The 19721-nt window shown below is 41.3% G+C and overlaps 1 protein-coding gene across 2 annotated transcripts in view; it reads right to left on the bottom strand.

Moving 5' to 3' along the window:
* RPS6KA2 (ribosomal protein S6 kinase A2) overlaps nucleotides 1–16864 on the bottom strand; it is a 282279-nt gene extending 265415 nt beyond the window's left edge. Inside the window, exons 1-2 of one of the 2 annotated variants that reach the window (XM_077175651.1) lie at nucleotides 16498–16864; nucleotides 13301–13345 (exon numbers count right to left, since the gene is read on the bottom strand). In XM_077175651.1, the coding sequence (XP_077031766.1) occupies nucleotides 13301–13345; nucleotides 16498–16560 (108 nt within the window). In that variant the 5' untranslated portion in view covers nucleotides 16561–16864. The remainder of the gene's footprint in view (nucleotides 1–13300; nucleotides 13346–16497) is intronic. The other variant, XM_054629033.2, reaches the window with a different exon arrangement.
* Between the last annotated feature and the right edge of the window lie 2857 nt (nucleotides 16865–19721).

Raw genomic sequence — 19721 nt, 5'->3', positions numbered from 1 at the left:
AGCATTTTTAAATTATTAAATATTCTTTTTACACAGATGCTTCAAAGCTGACAGCATGCACACCAAATACCTCACCTGCTCAAAGTCAATTCTTTATTCAAAGCTGGCTCTGAGAACTAAAAAGGTGGGCAAGTCTGCCAACTCCATGCAGCATATTTCAGGAAAATGACTCACTAAGTTCAAAATGTTTTACACATTTAATTAAGCCTTACGCTAACTCCAGTTGGCAAGCAGGAGTATGAATCATGGAAGCCAGATCACAGGAGCAAACTCAAGGCAGCACAAGAACTTAACTGCTTTCTTCTGGAGCTGAGCAATGGCTCGCTGAAGCAGGGATCCAGGAGGATACTCCTCACCTCATAGGCCAGCATGGCATGGATAGGAAACAAGGGGGAGGCAGAAGAGAGCAACCATGGCTCAAAGCCCTGAGGCTGCACCCACCAGTCCCTGCTGAGGCACTGACACCAAGCCCTCTGCTCAGCCTCCCTTGCTGCCACTGACATTGCAACACCCATCTACTGCTCCCCCCTTCTGTGTCTTCTGCAGAGAAAGATGCCTTCTCTTCCAACAAAGGATGGACAGAGGCAGTGGTGTCATTAGCACAACTTTTGTGTCATCACTGTGCACATCACTGCATGTGCTCAGTGGATACCATGCTGTTACTTGACATATTATACACTGCAGTATCTTGAGCTCCCTTACTGAGATAGACTACTAGTAAAAGAGATCAAACTTGCACAAAACAGTCCTGATGCTGAAATAAAAACCATTATGCACATATATGCGTGATCCTATTGTCCACAGGTTGCCCACTCCCACTGCTGACAGCAATGAGCTAAAGTAAATAAGAACACAGACAGCTCTGAAGTCCCACAAAACCACAGAAAAACATACAACAGACATTTAGTTTAGAAGGATCTGCAGAACATCCATTAGATGTGCTGTAAATCAACCTCCATTATGCCCTTAAAAATAAAGCAGAGCAGTAGCACATGAAACAAAAACATACCACACGACTAGTTGGCTGCAGGAAAATACAAGTAAAACACAATCATTGTCCTTTGCACTCTTACAGTATGAAATATGTAGAGCAGTTTATAATTAAATTCACACACACCCACAGTTTTATTAGTGTATTCCTCTCCATCCTCAATCTCCTGACCTGCAGGATGACTAGCTTACCATGTTAGACAAAGGGACACAGACAATCTTCACACAGTCAGGATCTCACTGTTATCAATTCAGCCAGCACAAAGCTGTACAGATGAGGGCATACATTCTGCAGAACAGAGGTACAAGAAGATCAGAGGTCCCCATTACAGCAGTAGATTAGGTTTTTCACAGGCATGCTTGGATTTGATCCTTGGTCAAGTTGAGACCATTAAGAAACAACCTGCCAGATGCAGTTACTGCTCTCCCCTAGTTAAAGTGCACTGGTGTTAAATACATAGCTCAGAAGAGAGATATTTGTGGCAGAGGTTGCACAACCATTCCCACACTATTAATCTGAACAATGTTGAACTCCTCGCCATAGCTACCAACACTGAGCTATCAAATACCAAAACTCTTCATGCAACCCTAAGCCCAATTCAAACCAGTAAGTACTCAGGGAAAGGCTGTCACCTTCTTATACCTTTTCTTTCACCTTTACCTCCACAACAATGTTGTACAAGATATGCATCAAGCCTGGATATCAAGTCATATTTATTTAGTATTGTGCTTTACTGCTTAAATATTTGTTGGATACCAGAATCAGATGTTTATAGGATTCGATCACTTATCTTGTCTGTCTACAGAAGTAAACAAATTACACACTGCAAACTGACAAATACCATTCAAAACTACAGACTGCAAGCTGACAAATACTACTTAGATTTCTGAGCTACATTAATCTCCCTTTGACTCAACAAGGCTGTCACCCACAGAAACACATTAATACCTGCAGTGAGATTGCTTCTCATACAGCATTTCCAGAGGAAATCTCTCTGTGAAACCAGATGCATACTCTGGAGCTTCAGGGCTACCTTCCCCTCCCTGAAGTGTGATAAAACCTTATGCCAGGCTAGGAAAAACCAACAGCAGGAAATTCAAGAGAAGAAAACAATCAGCTATAGAAATAAATGCAGACACACCAAAAATCCCCAACCTTGGCAGATCTTCTGACTCTATCTTTTGGGTCAGATGTGCCCTGTGCATCTAATCTACAGCCTAACAAATTTCAAATAAATGAGTAATGCTTCAGTTTTCTTGTAAAAGTTAACAGCATTATACATACCCAGCTTAGGCATTTAGGTTTGTCATTTTCTTCAAGCATTTGGCTGCTAACAGTACAGGAGACTGCTTTAGGCATCTATGGAGAACCTAGACAGTAGTTGGAGAAGGAACTCCCAAAAACACCTGTGTGCTATCAAGGTACCTAGCACACAGCCCTGCTGGGATAGGGCCCTGCCCTTGCTTGGCAACCACAGGGCCAAGAGACCAAGGCTCCTTCTGACAGGCAGGACAGCCCAAAGGATGCTGCCCTAGGAAAACTTCCCTCTGGAGAAAACCCATCATCTCCACCTCTGCAAACAGCTTCTCTGCAGTGCTGCTGCAGAACAGGGTCCAAGCAGATCTCACCTCAGAGCCCTGTTGTGTCAGGTGCAGTCAGGAATACTGCAGTTAGGAAGCCAGGATTCAACAAGCATCCCCTAACTCTAGCTTTCATTTTAGGAACAGAAGTCAGCCCTCCTTCTACTGCTACACTGCCCTTTCCACAGAGCTTCCCAAACTGACTTGAGAGAGATGAAGTGAGCAAGCATTTCAAAGGCTTTAACTGAAATCATAAATAAATAAATAACACCTCCCTCACCATGCCCTGCCTATTCAGCTGTGCGGTGCTCAGAGCAGCCTTCAAGACCACTGCTGCAGCATTTCAGGCAGGATTTCAGAAACAGTTTTCTGATGACAGACACTCAGAGGTGGCTCACTGACATAACCAAAACATTACTTGATGCAGTTTAATTCTGTTGTAACAGCTTCCTTTATAGGAAGGGTGACTCACAACCCTTAGCTTTCCTAAAAAAGAAATAAAGCAAAACACATTAAAAGCTGCTGTAATATATACTGTACAAGAAGTCTCTGAAGACTGTTCATCATAATAGAAGACTTTTTATAGGAAAATGCAGGAGATGATACCAATTAAACATGCATGATTAATAGCACAAACCAGGTAGCAATCCACTCAAATAACAGGTCTCATGTACAAGAGTGTATCTGCTTTAACAGTACCATACTGCTCACTGTTCTGTTTGCAATGTTTGCTTCCATAAGAGGTATTGTTAAATTTATGTATTACCTTTTCACCTCAGCTGATAATTGAGAATTGGACTGAAAAGATAAAGTTTTTGATCAGTAAATACTGAGGACCTCTCAGTTACTGATTACTGGAGGTGAGAACTGTGGTTGCTAGTGTACAAAAAGATCAGACTACTTGTTCAAGTTCTAAATTTGAATAAATATGCCTAATCTGCACACTTAAAACCCAGACCACCACAAATAACAGAAGACACCAATGAAAGATTATACTTTGATCATCCATCATATATGTGAATGCTAGTTGGAATCCACTGTGCTTTCCCTCTTTTTGTTTGATGTTTGCTATCAGAAACAATTCTAGACCAGACTAAACAAATCCAGTAATCACTGTAATTACTGACCTCACACAATTAAAAAGGGGAGAAAACATATACAAAATAAACACTAAAATAGCAATCAAGAAATCCACATCCACTTTCGATGAGACAAGTCTGAGCAGGGGCAGAATTTGTCATTTACAAAACTTCTCACATCCGAAACTGAAATGTTTAGAAGACTTCAGGTTTCTACCACATGTGATTACAAAGAGGCTATTTGATCATGATACCAACACTTCAAGAAACTTAGATGTACCAGGAATTCTACATAGATTCTGGACCAAAGTTTTGAACAGCTGGGAACTTGTAGTTAATTTCACAAACACAATACTGTAAAAAAACCCACTTGCAACCCTAGGTATGTAGGGTTAAATATTACAGGTCCTTCCTTATATGCAGAGGTGTTGAAGCAACCCTCTTCCACAGAGGCAATACACAACACGACTTTTGTGGCCACCTCTCAGAAATAATTAGCTGAATGAGGCAAAGCATCTGGAGGTTTTAAGCATCCAGGTGCTTGAGAAGAGGTAATTTGCCTTCCTTCTTGACTTCCAAAACTTATGCAGTGTTAGTTTTGTTGCTGCTCTGAATACTTCACATGCCACTTGTAATTGTCAATATAATCTTTGTGAAACCCTGAGTGCAATAAGCATGCCTGAGTACTGATCACACATTCTGTAAACACAAAACTTGTGCAAGTGTAATTCATTTGTCATTCAAAATGCAGCCAGACTATTTTATTAGCAAAAAGTTTCCTTTCTAGTTAGCAGGGAAAACTAGTCAAGTCTTGAAAAAAATGGACTACACCATGAAGCACATAACTACTTAGAAACAAGCTTAATACTTGACATCTCCAATAACAACATAACTCTTCTGCATCTAACATGCCCCTTTGAGAATATATTTTCAATTTTTTTCAATTTACAGCTACCTTCTGATTTTTCCTATGAAATCTTTGTAATAAAGCAGTCAGAGAGACACTTTCTTCCAAAGTAACAGTGCCCATCTTGCTTCTTTGTCACATTACTTTTCCTTACGATGAAAATTATTTATTAACCTTGGAAGTAGCAGGAAAGAAGAGTAGAAAATTCAAAGAAATAACTCATTTCAATACAAAACACCATGTTCTAAGGAGAGAACAAACCACAGAGTGAGCAAGAAAATTAGAGCAATCTAGTAGGAAAAAAAATTAAAACAATTCTACAATTAATTACAAATTCATTGTAATGAAGAAAAATTGATTTTGTTTTTCCACTCTAGAGTTGTAACCATCTGCATGTAAATTGTAGATTGTTTCCATTTTAAATAACGCATCTCTCTAGGAGGCACCACAGTCATCACAGAAACAATTTATCCTTGGCTCTAGGGACTGCCAAGTGACTCATCTCTCCTGATGACACAATTCACTCACAGCCAGCAGGCTCTCGGGCACCAACAGCCATTACGGTATAAGATTATTTTCTTGAGGGAATGGCTTCCCCCAGATGAACTTTCATTTGTCTTCAGCAATAACCCTTGTTCAAAATCAAGGAGTCTAATTCCATGAAGCATTTTACGTGTTGCAAATGCTGCCAGAACCTCTTTTGCCTTTTCAGCATGACATTTGCTCAGTTGTGACCACTGCAGTGTAGTCTGAAATGTTTGTGTTAAAAGCTTCCAAATACAGTACATTTTCTGGCATCCATGTGCCTGTATAACTGATTAAATCAGAGTTGGTCATTTTAGTGTCCACTTGGCAAAAAACCATTTGGTTGGTTAGCTGTCTGTTCCATTGCTAAACACTGCAAACCTAAAAATCCAACACACAACAGAAAACACACCAAAAAACCCACCCCCCCCCCCATGCATTGTCCCTGAACTCTGCAGGTTGCACCACCCCACTGCATCAGCACTTCCTGGAGTACCTGGAACAAAGATCAAATCACCATCACACCAAGGTCCTGATTCAATAAAGGTTCAAGAAGATCAAGGCAAACACAGGTAGAAGTAACACTTCAATAGGAGGGAGCACCAGCTATTATCTCAAGGGAAGCTCTGCTGCCAACTGTAATTATCAGTGACTTTCTCTACCAGCTAAAAATCGATCATTTAGGGTCTCAAGAGATATGGAGACAGTTCATTTTTGCTTGTGAAAGACTCAGGTTTCTGAGAAACAGAATCTGCCACCCTTTGGGCACAAAGAGAACCGTTTCAATGAAGGCTAGCATTCACTACAGATAGCAGCATTTAGCAAAGAGTGCAGAGAGCCAGAGGGACTGAAAACTCCTTGGTTTCAGGAGGTCCACAGACTTTTGAAGAAGTTTTTTTTACAGTGCTCTTGTCTTCTCTCCAATGCAGCAGAGCCATAACAGCACACTGCCTGAAAGCAGTAATTCAAAAAAGCAACAGTGACAGTGCAATAACAACAGCTAAAACCAAAAGTGTCATGTGACTGGGATATCATATATAAATGTTGCTAAACCTATATGTTTAGGTTCAAATGTCACAAGTCTTTCAGATAATGTAGAAAGTTTTTCTACACACTTCTTACTGCCAAAATTGGAAGTTTTCTATGTCTCTATTTGCTTCATGAAACATACAAGGGGACAGACAGAAAAAATAAGTGAAAAAAATAATAGGCTTTCCTTTTATATTGATATCTCCCCTATGTCTGTTTTAATTCAGTTGAGACAGTGACAACAAGAAACCAATTTACAAATAATCAGAAGTAACAAAATTCTATTTCCATAAGAGTAGCACAGCTGTCACCCTGCCAGCTTCCCCTTCATTGCTGGGATTCTGAACACAGGCTCTGGGGTGCAAGAGAAGGAGGAGACATTTCATTCATTCCATGACCCCAGCTGTCCCCCCTCACATTTTAACCACACAAAGTCAATGACAAAACCTTTAGCCTTTATCAAGGACACACATTATTATACAGCATTTTTCATGGAGTTAAATAGAAACCAATATTCTGTTGGTTGCCTGATCAATTTCATTCCAATGTAAATTGCAGTTATTTACTCTAAAAAGTGTTAGACAATAGGCACTGTAGAGGAATACATTTTGGGGATTAAAACAGTTTCTAAAAATCAACTTACAAAGTTATTACCCACCAAATCCTTCCTAAGAGCTAAATACCAGGGATTTTTCTTTTAATGAAGAAATTTAAGTAAAACAGCTTAAACTGCCTACAACACATGCTCAAAGAATGTGGAAAAGCGAAATAATTTGTTTCTTAAATACATCACCAGAGCAATTTTGGAAGAACCTATGCAAGGTCATAATTTTCCAGTCAGAGCCTGTACTTGAATTCATTGAGCATTTATTTGTATGGAGAGAAAATAGTCATCCCAGATAGGTGCCTACAAATATTTCTTTTAGAAAGGTGTGTAGCATAATATCTGAACTTACAATTACATATTGTAATTATAAAACATTACTTGATACAAAAAAAAAAAATCATTACTTCAAACCTTTTTCTTAAACAAATTTCCTTCATTCTGAGTGTTTGGTTGTTGTTGGGCTTGGTTGCTTGGTTTTTTGAAGGAAGAAAAATACCAGTATGTTCAGTAAACCTGTTGTTGTCTTCCATCAACCCAAGCCAGGCTTCCCTCCTCAGAAGTTTTTTACATCATATTATGAAATTTTACTTCTCTATGCTTTGCGCCACACCCCTTATCATCAAATAAGCTTCCTATTTGTTTTTCTCTGAAAGGAAAAGCTCCTCTTGCAGGCCTTGTTTTTCAATATGGTACAGATTTCTTGTGCGTATAAACACCAAGAAATGTCTTGTGTTCTGTGACCATTCCTGACAACTAAAACACAACTCACAAAGCAGCAGAAAACTAAAGTTATTCTGTTTGAAGGACTTCAATACACATGCTAACCTGTGACCTAGAAGCTCAACCATGGAGATGTAGATTTTTTTCCTTTGCTGTTCAGTCATTTATAATTAAAAATCATCACCAACACACACCTAGTTTTATAATGAATTGAACATTCCATACCAGGTGTATTGAGACCTTTAATTGAGGTGGGGGACAAGTGGAAGTTCCCCAGAAACTACTGAAAAAAAAAAATACCTCTCCAACTCCCCAAGAAAAGCAACCCTTTCAATGGCAAACCAGAATGTTCTGAACTTTCTGAACTGCTTTAAGTTCACTGCTGTTTTTTTCATGAGACATAGACACACCAGCAACTGTAGCATTGGTGTGCACTGCTTGAGCTACTTTGACATAATCCTAGTGAAAAATCACAACAAACAGCCTAGAAGCACTCCCTCTTATCTCTGTAGTTGAATATGACTCCAGCCCCTTTGAAAGAGGGGCTGCTGCTGGTGGCTCAACATTACACTGGCAGAGATGTGCCTCAGCACGCCTGTAGTAGTGCATACCTACTACAGACAACCTGTCCAGGAAAAAGCAGAAGCCTTCTTCAGACAACAGGAACAAGCCTTACATGCACAGATCCTAATCCTCAAAAGAATCCACTTCATCCACTCTGGTATCTTCTGAAAATCAAAAGCAATCCAAGAGATTGCTGCATTGACAAATACTTGATACAGGTGAAAAACAAGCCAATAAGGGAAGTCGTTCTGCTGGACCTGACTCCTACAAACAAGAAAGAACTGGTCAAGACTGAAGTTCCAGAGCAGTTTTCATGAGAAGAAACTCAAGATCCCAAGACAAAAGAGCAAAGCAAAAGTCAAGATCACAATTGCAAACTTCATCAGAACAGATTTTGTTCCCTTCAGGCACCTGCTTGGATGAATCCCATGGCAGATGACCCCGGAAGAAAGAGGGGTACAGGACAGCTGGATAATTTTCAAGGATCACCACCTCCTCCTAGCTCAGGATTTGGCCACCCTGACCACTTTTGTCTCATGCAAAGGCAGTCAAAGGCCTGCATGAATGAACAAGGACCATCTGAAAAACCTCAAGCATGCAAGAGAAGTATATCTAAATGAAGGACACACGAGTGCCCAGGAGCAGCAGAAAGACTATTAAGCATGCAGTGGTGGTGTCAAGAAAGCCAAAGCCCATGTGCAATTCAACCTGGTGACAGAGGCAGAGAGTAACAAGGACTGCTGTAGCTCCAGCAGCAGCAAAAGGAGTACCTTTGGTCCTGCTACTGAGTGGGAAAGGAGATAGAGTAACAAAAGATACAGGAAAGGCGAGGTACCCAGTACTTTCTTTGCCATGGTCTTTACTGGTAATTGTGAGCCTTTAGGACTCTCAAGTCCCTGAAAAAGAGTGGGAAAGAGATTTGGCTTTGGTGGAGGAGGGTCAGGTTAGGGGGCATCTAAACAAACACAACATACCCTACGAAAAGAATGTGGGACTCAATGAGATACATCCCTTAATGCTGAGGGAACTGACTAATATAATTATGTAGGTGGCCACTCTCAGTACTCTGAAGACACATGGCAATTAGAAAAGCTTCTTGAGAGGTGTGAGTAAGGATGTAGGTCCTCTCTTCAAGAAGGAAGATCCAACAAATTGCAAACCAATCAGGTTCACCTGGATTGGGTGATGAATCAAACCTGAAAGGGTGATGAATCAAATCTCTCTAGAAAGAATTCACAAGCATATGAATAGCAAGAAAATTATTTGCTGCAGTCACCATAGATCTGCAAAGAGGAAAATTGTGCTTAAACAAGCTGACAGCCTTCACAATTTTGAAGAATGAAGGTGCAGGCTTCAGCTAAGACTTTTGACACTGTCTCCTACATCAGCTCAGACAAACAGATGAAGGACTGATTGAATCAGGTAAGTGAACAGTGAGATGGATCAAAAACTGAACTACAATACCCAGAGGGTTGTGATCAGCAGAAAGTTCTGTTGGAGTCAGTCACTGGCAGACCCTGGGGATCAAGACTGGGCCCTGGATTATTTAACATCTTCATTAATCATTTGGAAGATTGGGCAGAGTACACACTTTACATGTTTGTAGGTGTTACAAAATGCAGTAACAGCTGATAACACCAGACAGTTGTGCTGTGTTCAGAGGAACTTTTTCTGACTGAAGAAATTAGCCAACAGTATTATCCTCAAGTCTGGCAAAGGAACATGCAAGGTTCTGTACCCCAAGAAAAATAACCCTATGCTATAGGCTAGGGGCTAGACAGCTGGAATTCATCTTTGCAGAGAAGGACCTGGGCATCCTGGTAGACAAGTTGAATTGAGCCAGCTGGCAAAGAAAGTTGACAGCACTCTGGGCTGTATTAGAGAAGGTGTTGCCAGCAGGTCTAGTGGAATGATCCTTCTCTTCCACTCAGCACTGCTAATACATCTGGAGTGATGCCCTGTTCTGAGCTTACAAAAAAAAAAAAAAGACATGAACATACTGGAGCAAGTGAAGGTGAATCACAAAAATAAACAATGGAGGAGCAGATCTGACCTACAAAAAAGATTCTGAGAAAGCTGGAATTGTACCCCCTGAAGAACACAATGCAGGAGACAAGGAAAGAATGAAGAATGGAGAATGTGTCTTATTCACATATATAAATACCCAAAGAGAGAAAATAAAAATGACCGAACAAGACTCTTTGAAATGGTATCTCCAGTGAAGTGACAAGAGGCAGTGAGCACAAACCAAAACACAGGAAATTTGAACCAGGAATTCTTTCTTTTCCTCTTTAGGTGATCAAACACTAGAACCAGGTCCCAGAGAGCCTGTAGGGTCCACTCAAGGCACAACTGGATGCAGTGCCAAGCACTTTCCCACCACTGACACTGCTTTCAGCAAGGCAGGGAGAAGGCTGGGCTAGATGACCTCCAGAGGCACATTCCAACATCAGTTTTTTATATTTTATTGCCTTGATAAAAGTAGCACTAGAGCAAGAGAAATAAAATTTCCACTGATGCGCAGATTTGATCTTTTCTTCATTGTGATAATTCAATGCAGTTTTCCTTCAGTTCCTAAAAAGTATCACACAAGCTGTTACTGCCATTAGTTATAGAGACTCAATCTTTCATTGACAAGCCAATAAATTTGTATCCTCACTGTAGATGATGGCAGAGCCTGCAACATGTGTTTGCCATGAGCTACACACCAAGCATCCACCTTTGCTCCCTCCAATTTTATTTTCACCAGTGCACACAGTATCAGCAGAAGTTACATGTCTTTGGAAACTGCACAGGAGTTAAAGAGCAAGCCTAGGTACTGCCATTTTCAGTTTTGCTCTGCAGTTCTGTTTGTGTCCAGAACTTCCACTGCCTATCTGCTCTGCTTCCCCTAAGAGCCCCATGCAATGTTTGAACTAGAGCATACATATTCCCTTGAAAGGGTAAAACAGCTCAAAGTAATGTTAAAAGATAGCTTCTGAATGCTGCAATTTCAAAGGACTGTGAGCTGTTTTGCACATATACTCATTATTTTAGAAAAACGTGACAAAGAATTCTGCTGCCAGCTGCACCTTCAAGGAAGTTTAGATAGAATGCCAACACTTTAACCTAGACTAGACCACAAGACACATCACCCTTAAGTATGCTGGGGCCTCTAACCAACACAGGTGGTCAGACTTATCCTTCTCTACCAAGGAAAGGCCATTTTGTCAAAAAGAACCTCTTAAGGAAAAAGTGCATCCCACAGGTCTAAGCAATAACTGCTGCAGGAGTATAAAATCCTCTCAAGGAAATTTCCATCCACTAATCAACTTGCTTCTGTGGCAGGACTAACAGTGTCTGTGGGATGTTCCTCATACTAGGAAAGAGCCCTGATAGCAACCCCCAGTAATGTGGGTGAGAATTCTAGAGCAGAACTGACACAGTGCTCTAAGGCAAAGATGTGTCTCAAGAACACTTGTTTTATCCAATAATCCCATTAATTTATGCCCCCAAGATGTTTAAAGAAATTATCCATCAACAGGAAAATCAGAACTAAGAAAACAAGAAGTGCAGTTTTTACAGTGCATTTTACCACCATCTCACTTGTCCACACTATATGCAGCATGGGAGAAACAGCCAGAGGCCAACATAGCCTAAGGCAGGCAATTTGCAAAAACATCCTTTAACCAGGATGAAAAATTGCATTACATTATTTAAATTCACTCCTTAAGTCACTCTTCAATGTCTCTGAACAAAAAAAAAAACCAAAAAAACACAAAAAACCCCAAACAAACAAAAAAAATTCTTTGGGGCTGGGCACAGTACAGCTATCAGTCACCTGAGGTGTAGACTGATCTTTCTTACAATACCACTACAGCAGGACACAAGTCCCATGGAAATGGAAGAGGCTTACAGACTGAGCCAGCAAAGGGCTGAAATAGCATGGCTGCAGCAGAGAAAGGGAGAAAAACAAAATCAGAAAGAAACAGATTATGGACATTAAGTTGCACACTGCAGTGATTACATCAGAAAATGAGAACACAGGATTAAGGTTTCTATACAAGAGCTCATTACATGCCATTTTTTTCTGCCAAATTTCAACCTTACAAATTATAAGAAGCATCCCTAATGAAAATGAACTAGGTTTGAATTAACTTGGGGGATGAAGGCTATATTCACAAAAGTCCTCCTAAAACCAGCAAACCAGAAATTTTATTGTCAGCCACAGCCTCAAAAAAAGTGATGAGCCAAGCTACCAGCATGTAATTTCTTCCCCAAGCTTTTTAAAGAGTAATTAACCACTCTTTTTAAGAATTTTTAATGGAAGGGGAAAAAAATCCATTTGGAAGTTGCACTCGTTTCAGAGATCAAAGCTGAGATTTCATCCTCCTTCCTATCATTAGGGGGTTAAACAATGCCTTTAACATAATAAAAGTTAACAAAAACACATCCCTGCACAGATACCCAGACATCAAAGCTAAGTCTTCTATTTCAAGGAGTAAGAGATAGCAGGAAGCTGATCTTCAAAAGGTGGCTACTTAGACATGCATCTCTGCAGCCTCCCTTCAGTCCTCGAGGGATTCAGTCTACTTTGCTTTTGGGCATCAGCAAAAGGCTGATGATCTATCAGGCACCCCTTGGGTCACTCTGCACAAACCAGCAGCACCTTGAAGTGACACACAGGACCAGGGTCCAGCTTTGCCCTCAGCTCATTATAATAGTGAAAGATGATTTGCTCTTGCCTGCTTTATATCTTCATGTGACTTACCTGGCATTTAAATGTTCTGAGGCAAGACTTACCTTCTCCTGTAGGTTTGGCTTTGTCTTAATGAGCACAATAGTACAGTGCCAAAATAATATAAACAGATTCACTTGAAGCAAAGGGTTAGCTCAGTCTTGCTGTGGTGAAGAGCCAGCCAAGGGAACAAGCAGTAATGACTTCAATTTAACAGTCTGTGGAATTAACTTATGCACAATTTACAGTACACAAACCTTGTTAATATGACAGCTACTCTTTTTAAGATCATTACAAAATCTTCTCTGCAGGAAAACTATATACTTCAAGAAGTTGTGGGCTCTTTCTTGGAAAGAATCCACAGCCAACATGTGCAAAATAAAGTTCTCTAACCTTTAGCTGAACATATCTTTTTATTCCTCACTTGACCTTGTAATAAGAGACCAAAAATGGGTTGGTTTGTATCTTGACAGCTACAAGCATGTGGAAAATATGCACCAGAGACATTTTGTTTCATGAAGACAGAACCTGATTATAATAATTTGTTAACATTTGTGTGATCCATGAATCAGCCGATTTACCTCTTTTACAGGTTCTTCATCCGGGGCAGCATCTTCCACTACAGTCTAGTAAACAGAGAGGAGAAAAGAGAAGAAAAATCCTGTAAATATATGCTACTAAGAAAGTCAATTTTAAGCCAAGATCTAGTCAATTTATGTTTAGGCAGTTAAGTTACTTTCGCTTTATCCTACTATAATAGGCTTGTTTAATTCTTCACACTTTGCACAGGTAAATTAACTTTTGAATCCATAGGGACCTGCTTTCTCCAAGATATACAAAATGTTAAGAGAAGAAAGCATAAAGAACTATTAAAATTACTGATGAATAGTTGAAGCCACATTTGTCATAGAATCAATAAAGAACAAAAGATTATTACTGGAAAGAACTAGAGGAACGGAACATAATTTCTTGCTGGGAAGAGAGAATATGTGTGTAAATATAGGAGCAAATTTTCTAAACACTCAGCTTCCATTTAAACGCTGTGCTTACCTAAAATCATTAAGTGATGAACCCATTGGAAAACAGGTAGAAAGACTACATAAAGCTTGATCACACAACCCTTTCTCAGGAAAAAATATTCCCAAGGCTCTAATTCACTATCCTATCCATCCAGCTTGAGTGGGATCAATAGCTTTGCCTACTCTCAAAGAAATCCTAGAACAGCAAATATCCCAATTTTCTTGCTTACCTGTCAAACACAACTAATGACCTCCTGAGCCAACAGGTGAAAGGAGCAGTATTCCACTCTACTCATCCTTTTCACAAACATAATATAGAACATGCCCTTGATGCACTCTTCCTTTTCAAGTGATTGATTTACTATAAAAGCTGTCTTTAATATCTGCAAGTCATTCACCTGAGTCATGCACAGACACTCATAAATGTCTCTGTTTTAAAAGGGTTTTTGGCATTAAGGAGGGGAAGGAGAAGGAGGTCCATATGCATCAAAGAATTAAACTGTCTCCCTCCTTGTCTACTAACTGTGAAAGCTTCTGTGAAAAAGAACAACTTGCAGAAAACCATGAAAACATTTTATCCCACACAGATTCAGAGACCATGACAGTTCTCTTGAATCAGTACAACCACTAGTGTTTAAGATGCATTCAGCTCATTAAAGACTAAATGTTTCTGCTGTTTGAAAATGTCTTCATGGACAAGAGCCCACAAGAGATGAAATTAATTTACATGTGCTTTTACTAGATTTGAGCAAACAGTACTTTAGCAAGTCTATCTACAGCATAATCTAAAATGGTCTAAAGTTATAGCATGTCTTTATTGTGTTTAGAGACAGCAATAAATAGAACAAATAAATGGTGTTTTTTGTCTTGTTCCTATTTAAACTGCAGGAGTTTATGCCTTCAATTCTTTAATCCTCAACTTCTTGCAAGTGAAATCTCAGGAAGTGATAGAACAGTGTAGCTCAGCTATCCTGTTCTTTCAAGCAGGAAAGGAAAAACAAAAAAAAGGCACCACCAAAACCTACAAACCCACACATCTGATTAACTATAATTACAATAGGTCAATTATCCCTGGTAAGGAGAGCCACACAGTTTCTTCTGAAAGAAAGGTCTGAGTAGGTCTCTACCAGCAAAAGAGGTGACAATACAATGACATTATTCCAGGTGATGTACACTGGGCTTTAGAGCAGGATTTATCCTGTGATCTACCCCTGGGGAGTTTTTCCCAGAAATTGACAACAGAAAAAGCAATGACTGATGTTCTTTCTGTCTGGGCCAGAAAGAAAAACATTAGGCCCACAAAAAACAAACTACTTTTAGAAAGGAGGGAAGGAGGAAGAAAAAACCAGCCATGTATATGCACTTTGAATACCAGTCAACAGAAAGGTAGACAGGAAGGAAGCACCATTTCTACAATATTCAGCAGAAAACTGTTCACCATAAATATAGCTATACAAGTCTTGTCATTGTGAAAGTGATTTAACAAGGTGTCAGCTGACTTCAAAACAAAAGGAAGGATTCATAGTTTCCCAGCTATAGCCTGTTTATTAGCACTCAGATTCCATGCACCCCACAAAGTGGAACAAGTGACAGTATTCAGAAGTGAATTATATGATTTAAACCTTTACAAGCCCCCACAGCTTTGCTTTTAACCTAGGGACTCCAGAATTATCAGTACTGGTACAATACATGACATTATCACTTCTGCTGAACTGCTTACATGTACTAACTTACACCTTGCATGAAACCTTTCCTGCAGTTCAGCAGCTCCTTTTGAGTCAAGTGTTTTGTGTTCGCCATAACCTATTATGTTACACTCAGTTACACTCCCATCTTTCCCTCTCACCAAAACCCTTTTACGGTATTTCAATCAAACAAGGGGATGGGGGGATTAAAAAATAAATACCAACACCCCCCACCTCATAAGTTTCATTCATCTACTTCTACCACCTTCCTGTTGCAAATGTGCATCCTGTGCTACAAACAATTGACCTGAAATACTCTGGGGTTTTCACACTGCTCAATAGACCCAGAAATACTCAGGAACGTACCTTGTCCCCTTACAGTACAAAAACCATAAAACCATAGATTAACCCAAGCAGGCAGGTACCCACAAGGATTACCGATCTCAGCTCCTGCACAGGACATCCCCAAGAATCCTACCATGTGACTGGGAGCACTGTCCAAACACTTCACGAACTTGAATGATGTCTTTCCTGACACAAGATAACCCTAGACTGAAGGTAATGAAAACGCTGCAAGATAAATTGCGAGCACACGCAGCACAGCAGCCAGCTAATTATCACAGCATCGTGTTTCCAGTGCGATCCGGAAAGCACAGCCTTACGCTAAGAGCTAATGGGCAAATGGGTAACCACAACCCAAGCGAGGTCCACGGACCTATTCGAGCCTCAAATTACAGATCACATACTTCATGCTTAAACGCGAGCCTGAGTCCGACTCAGCCCGCTTTGTGGGTTTTCCATCTTTCCTTTCCAGCTACCCCAGCGCTCCGGGCATCAGCATCCGAACATCCCGCACTGCCCGGGCTCCGCGGCTGCCGCTCCGAACCGCTCCTCCTGGGAGGCAACAGGTTCCCGAACCTCGCCTGGCTCCCCGCCCTCAGCGGCGAGCAGAGCGGGCGAGGGACGCTCATCACACCCCGTTTCGTGGGGTTTGGGGCACCACCGCGGTGCTTCCGCGGCGGGAAAGGGGGACCGGCGGCACCGCCGCTGCCGCACGCCCCCGCAGCCGCTCACCTCCGTCTCCATGGGCTCCACCTCTATCCCTTTCCATAGCTCCAGCAAGTGGGCGATCGGCATGCTGGGCGATTCCTGCCTGAGGACGGGATCAAGCAGAAGGAGCGCGCGTCGGCCGCCGGCGAGAGCGGAGAAGGGAAGGTGTCAGGGGGACGGGGCACGGAGCCGAGTGGGACCGGGACCCTCCAGCCACCCGCTCGGCAAAATGGCTCCGCGCTGCCCCCGGGGGAGCCGCAGGCGGGGCGGGCGCTCCGCAGGCGCGGGGGGCAGGACAAGGCAGCGGCCGCCGATCCGCAGCCGCCGACGGCCCCTCGCCGCCCCGTCCCGTCCCTGTCGGCCGCGGCTGGCTTTGGAGCTGGGGAAAGTTGCTGCGGAGGATGCTGCGGCGGCGGCGGGCGCTGCCATGGCAACAGCAGCGCGGCCCCCCCGGGCCGGCCCCGCCCGCAGCACCGGGACCGGCGGGGCCGGGGGCGAGAGCGGCGCCGAGACCCAGCTGCGGCTGGAGAGGCAGCAGGAAATCAGTCCGTTCATAACCTCCGTGTAAAGCGCTGGAATGGTGAGGGTGTGCAGCTGACAGAAGGGTATCTGGGGTTTACAAAGCCCAGTATTATTCCAGTCTTAAAAGAATTGACTATCACTTCCTTTACTATTTTATCTCTGTACTACGAAGCCTGTAGTAAAGTCTGTTTATTCACATACCCTTTCCTTCTCCTTCAGCTCTCATAAACTATTACAACCTTACTAAGCATGACAACACATCACATGCCCACCTGCCACAGACTGTGGTTTATGCAGATATTGATTTCAATTCTTCTCAAATTTAGGACAAAACACGCATTTTAACTTGGGGCAACTTCATCAGGGACCAAAAGGTTTTATGTTAAATAAATCAGCGCTCTTTAAAGAGCCATTTTGGAATGAAGAGTCAACATGCAGAGTGCATTTTTCTTCTGTTCTATGCTCAAAATGCCATGGTTTGCTTCCATATAAGCAGTGCTGTACAAATTCAACACAAGCTTTAACAACAAAAATTCTTCTACCAGTCTACAAAGGAACATTTGAGAAGTCTTCTTCCTCCAATCCCATCTCAGCTTCCCCAAACTCTGTTTAACACTAATAAGCTCACTGTGAGTCCAAATGCTAAGCATGGTTAGGAAAATCAAATTCACCAATCACAAAAAAAAAAAAAAAAATTAGTCCTCAACCAGAGCTACAAACAGAGCTATGCATTCAGATACTGCTGCAAGAACACAGTCTTTTAATTGTGTTAGAATATGAACACTTCTTGACATCCATGACAACACTTCAGTAACAACTTGTAACACCAATTATGCAGTTTCATCTGCTTTACAGTTTGAGCAATTAAATATCTAGATTACTGCCTTTACTCACTGCTCACCAAAAAAGTGTAGTGGGAGTGATGTTAATCACATAACAGACACAGGTCAGAAGCTGCAGTACCCAGCTGTAACACACTCCCTTGCTCTTGTGCCCTGTCCCTCTTTTCTCCCCAGCCACAGACGAGTTCCTACCTTTAACTTGACATACAGGCACTCCCAAAGATCCTCACGGCACCAACAACTGCGAGGCCAAAGCCAGGATCAAGCACAACAAATTCAGAGCACAAACCCCACTTGTTTTACAAAACCCAATGACCTTTATCAACCAGACATATCAACCCCAAGAAGATTGTAGATGATTATATCACATTTCATCTTTATATTTAAAAAACATTTAACTCCAATTTACAGGATTGTATTTTAACCTTTGCAATAGAAATCTTGGATGCTGCAGGCTGAGAGCAAAAGCTAAGTGTCTGTGAAAACAGGGAACTGGGGAGGTCCAGATAATCCCAAGGGAGGCAAATCCAAGGTTTGGGGTCATTGCACTGTAGTCAAGTAAAAAACATGTGCATACAGATCTAATGTTTTTACAACTTTTCCACGAGCTTCACTTAATTCTTGAGACATGCAGTTAAATGCTTCCTTAAGCATTAATCTATCAAATTGGGACATCAAAACTCACAAGTTTATTTCCAGACCTGGTTGATCAGTCTAAACATGCATAAAATAATAGCAGGGAAAAACAAGTGATAAGAACTTGTTGTTGCTTTGACATACATACCTCGGTTACAAGCACAATACATGGACTGTGCACTAGACTGCCTACACTCTTTCAGCACCAAGATGACTTGGACCCAAATTATAGGTTGGACTACCCATAGCACGTATCCCATACTCCATTTCTTATCCCTACCTAACAAAGTGCCAAAGTTTTTAACCTCAGCTTAAATGAAAATATGGGTTTGCATAATTTTCCCTTGCCCTTTATTTTGCAGCATCACAAAACCAGGAGTAGTCCACTTGCAAAAATACCTCATTAGGAGCAGAATAAAGAAACAGAAGGAAAGAGAGGGATGGAACATAGAGGCAAAAAAAAAAAAAAAAAAAAAACAACAGAAAACCAACCAAAACCACACACACAAAAAAGCAGACAAATTCAAAGAAATTGGTCTCCAAGGACACACAAGAAGTCTGGTCAGAGCAAGAAGTAGTTACAGATCTCTTCCCTAAGAAAAAATGCTGGTTAACCACACTGAAAATTTAACAGAAGTAATATTTGCAGATATGCTGGCTAGGCTGAGAATTGCAAGGTGATTAGTTCAACCTGCATCAAGAGAATAAAAGCATTTTTATTTCCAATGTCAGGAAGCACTGGACTACTTGCATGGTGATTTTTCATCTATTTTTACCTGTCTCCTGAGTTAGTAGCTAATGATTGCTGCCAGATACAGAGCGGGAGATTAGACACATCAATATCCTGCTGGGTTACAGTAATTCCTACATTACCAGAAGATACACAAGTACAGAAGAAAGTTTCTTAAGAGCATTATGGACAAATCACATTAAGATACTTTAATAACTTACATATCTGCTGCTTTGTGGAAAAGGAAAGGCCTATTTCTCCATTTGATGCACAAGAGGGAAGAAGCACAGAGAAATATTATTCTCTTCCACTAGCTCAACACAATTCCAAGTTCATGACTTCAGCGTTCAGTTGAATGCAATCAGCTCATGCCAAACACATGCATTCATCTGCATGCAGCTTGAGCCCAAAGCTCACTCAAAGCTTGAGCTAGATAACTTTCTGCCTGTCCAAAAACCAAAAGAGATACTACCTGATGCAGAAGTCAGCAAAAAATCCTCTCTCCTTCAAAGGCATTC

This window comes from Agelaius phoeniceus, chromosome 3, assembly GCF_051311805.1.
Source record: "Agelaius phoeniceus isolate bAgePho1 chromosome 3, bAgePho1.hap1, whole genome shotgun sequence".
Classification (NCBI taxonomy): domain Eukaryota; kingdom Metazoa; phylum Chordata; class Aves; order Passeriformes; family Icteridae; genus Agelaius; species Agelaius phoeniceus.
This window is presented reverse-complemented; position numbering and strand designations above follow the sequence as displayed.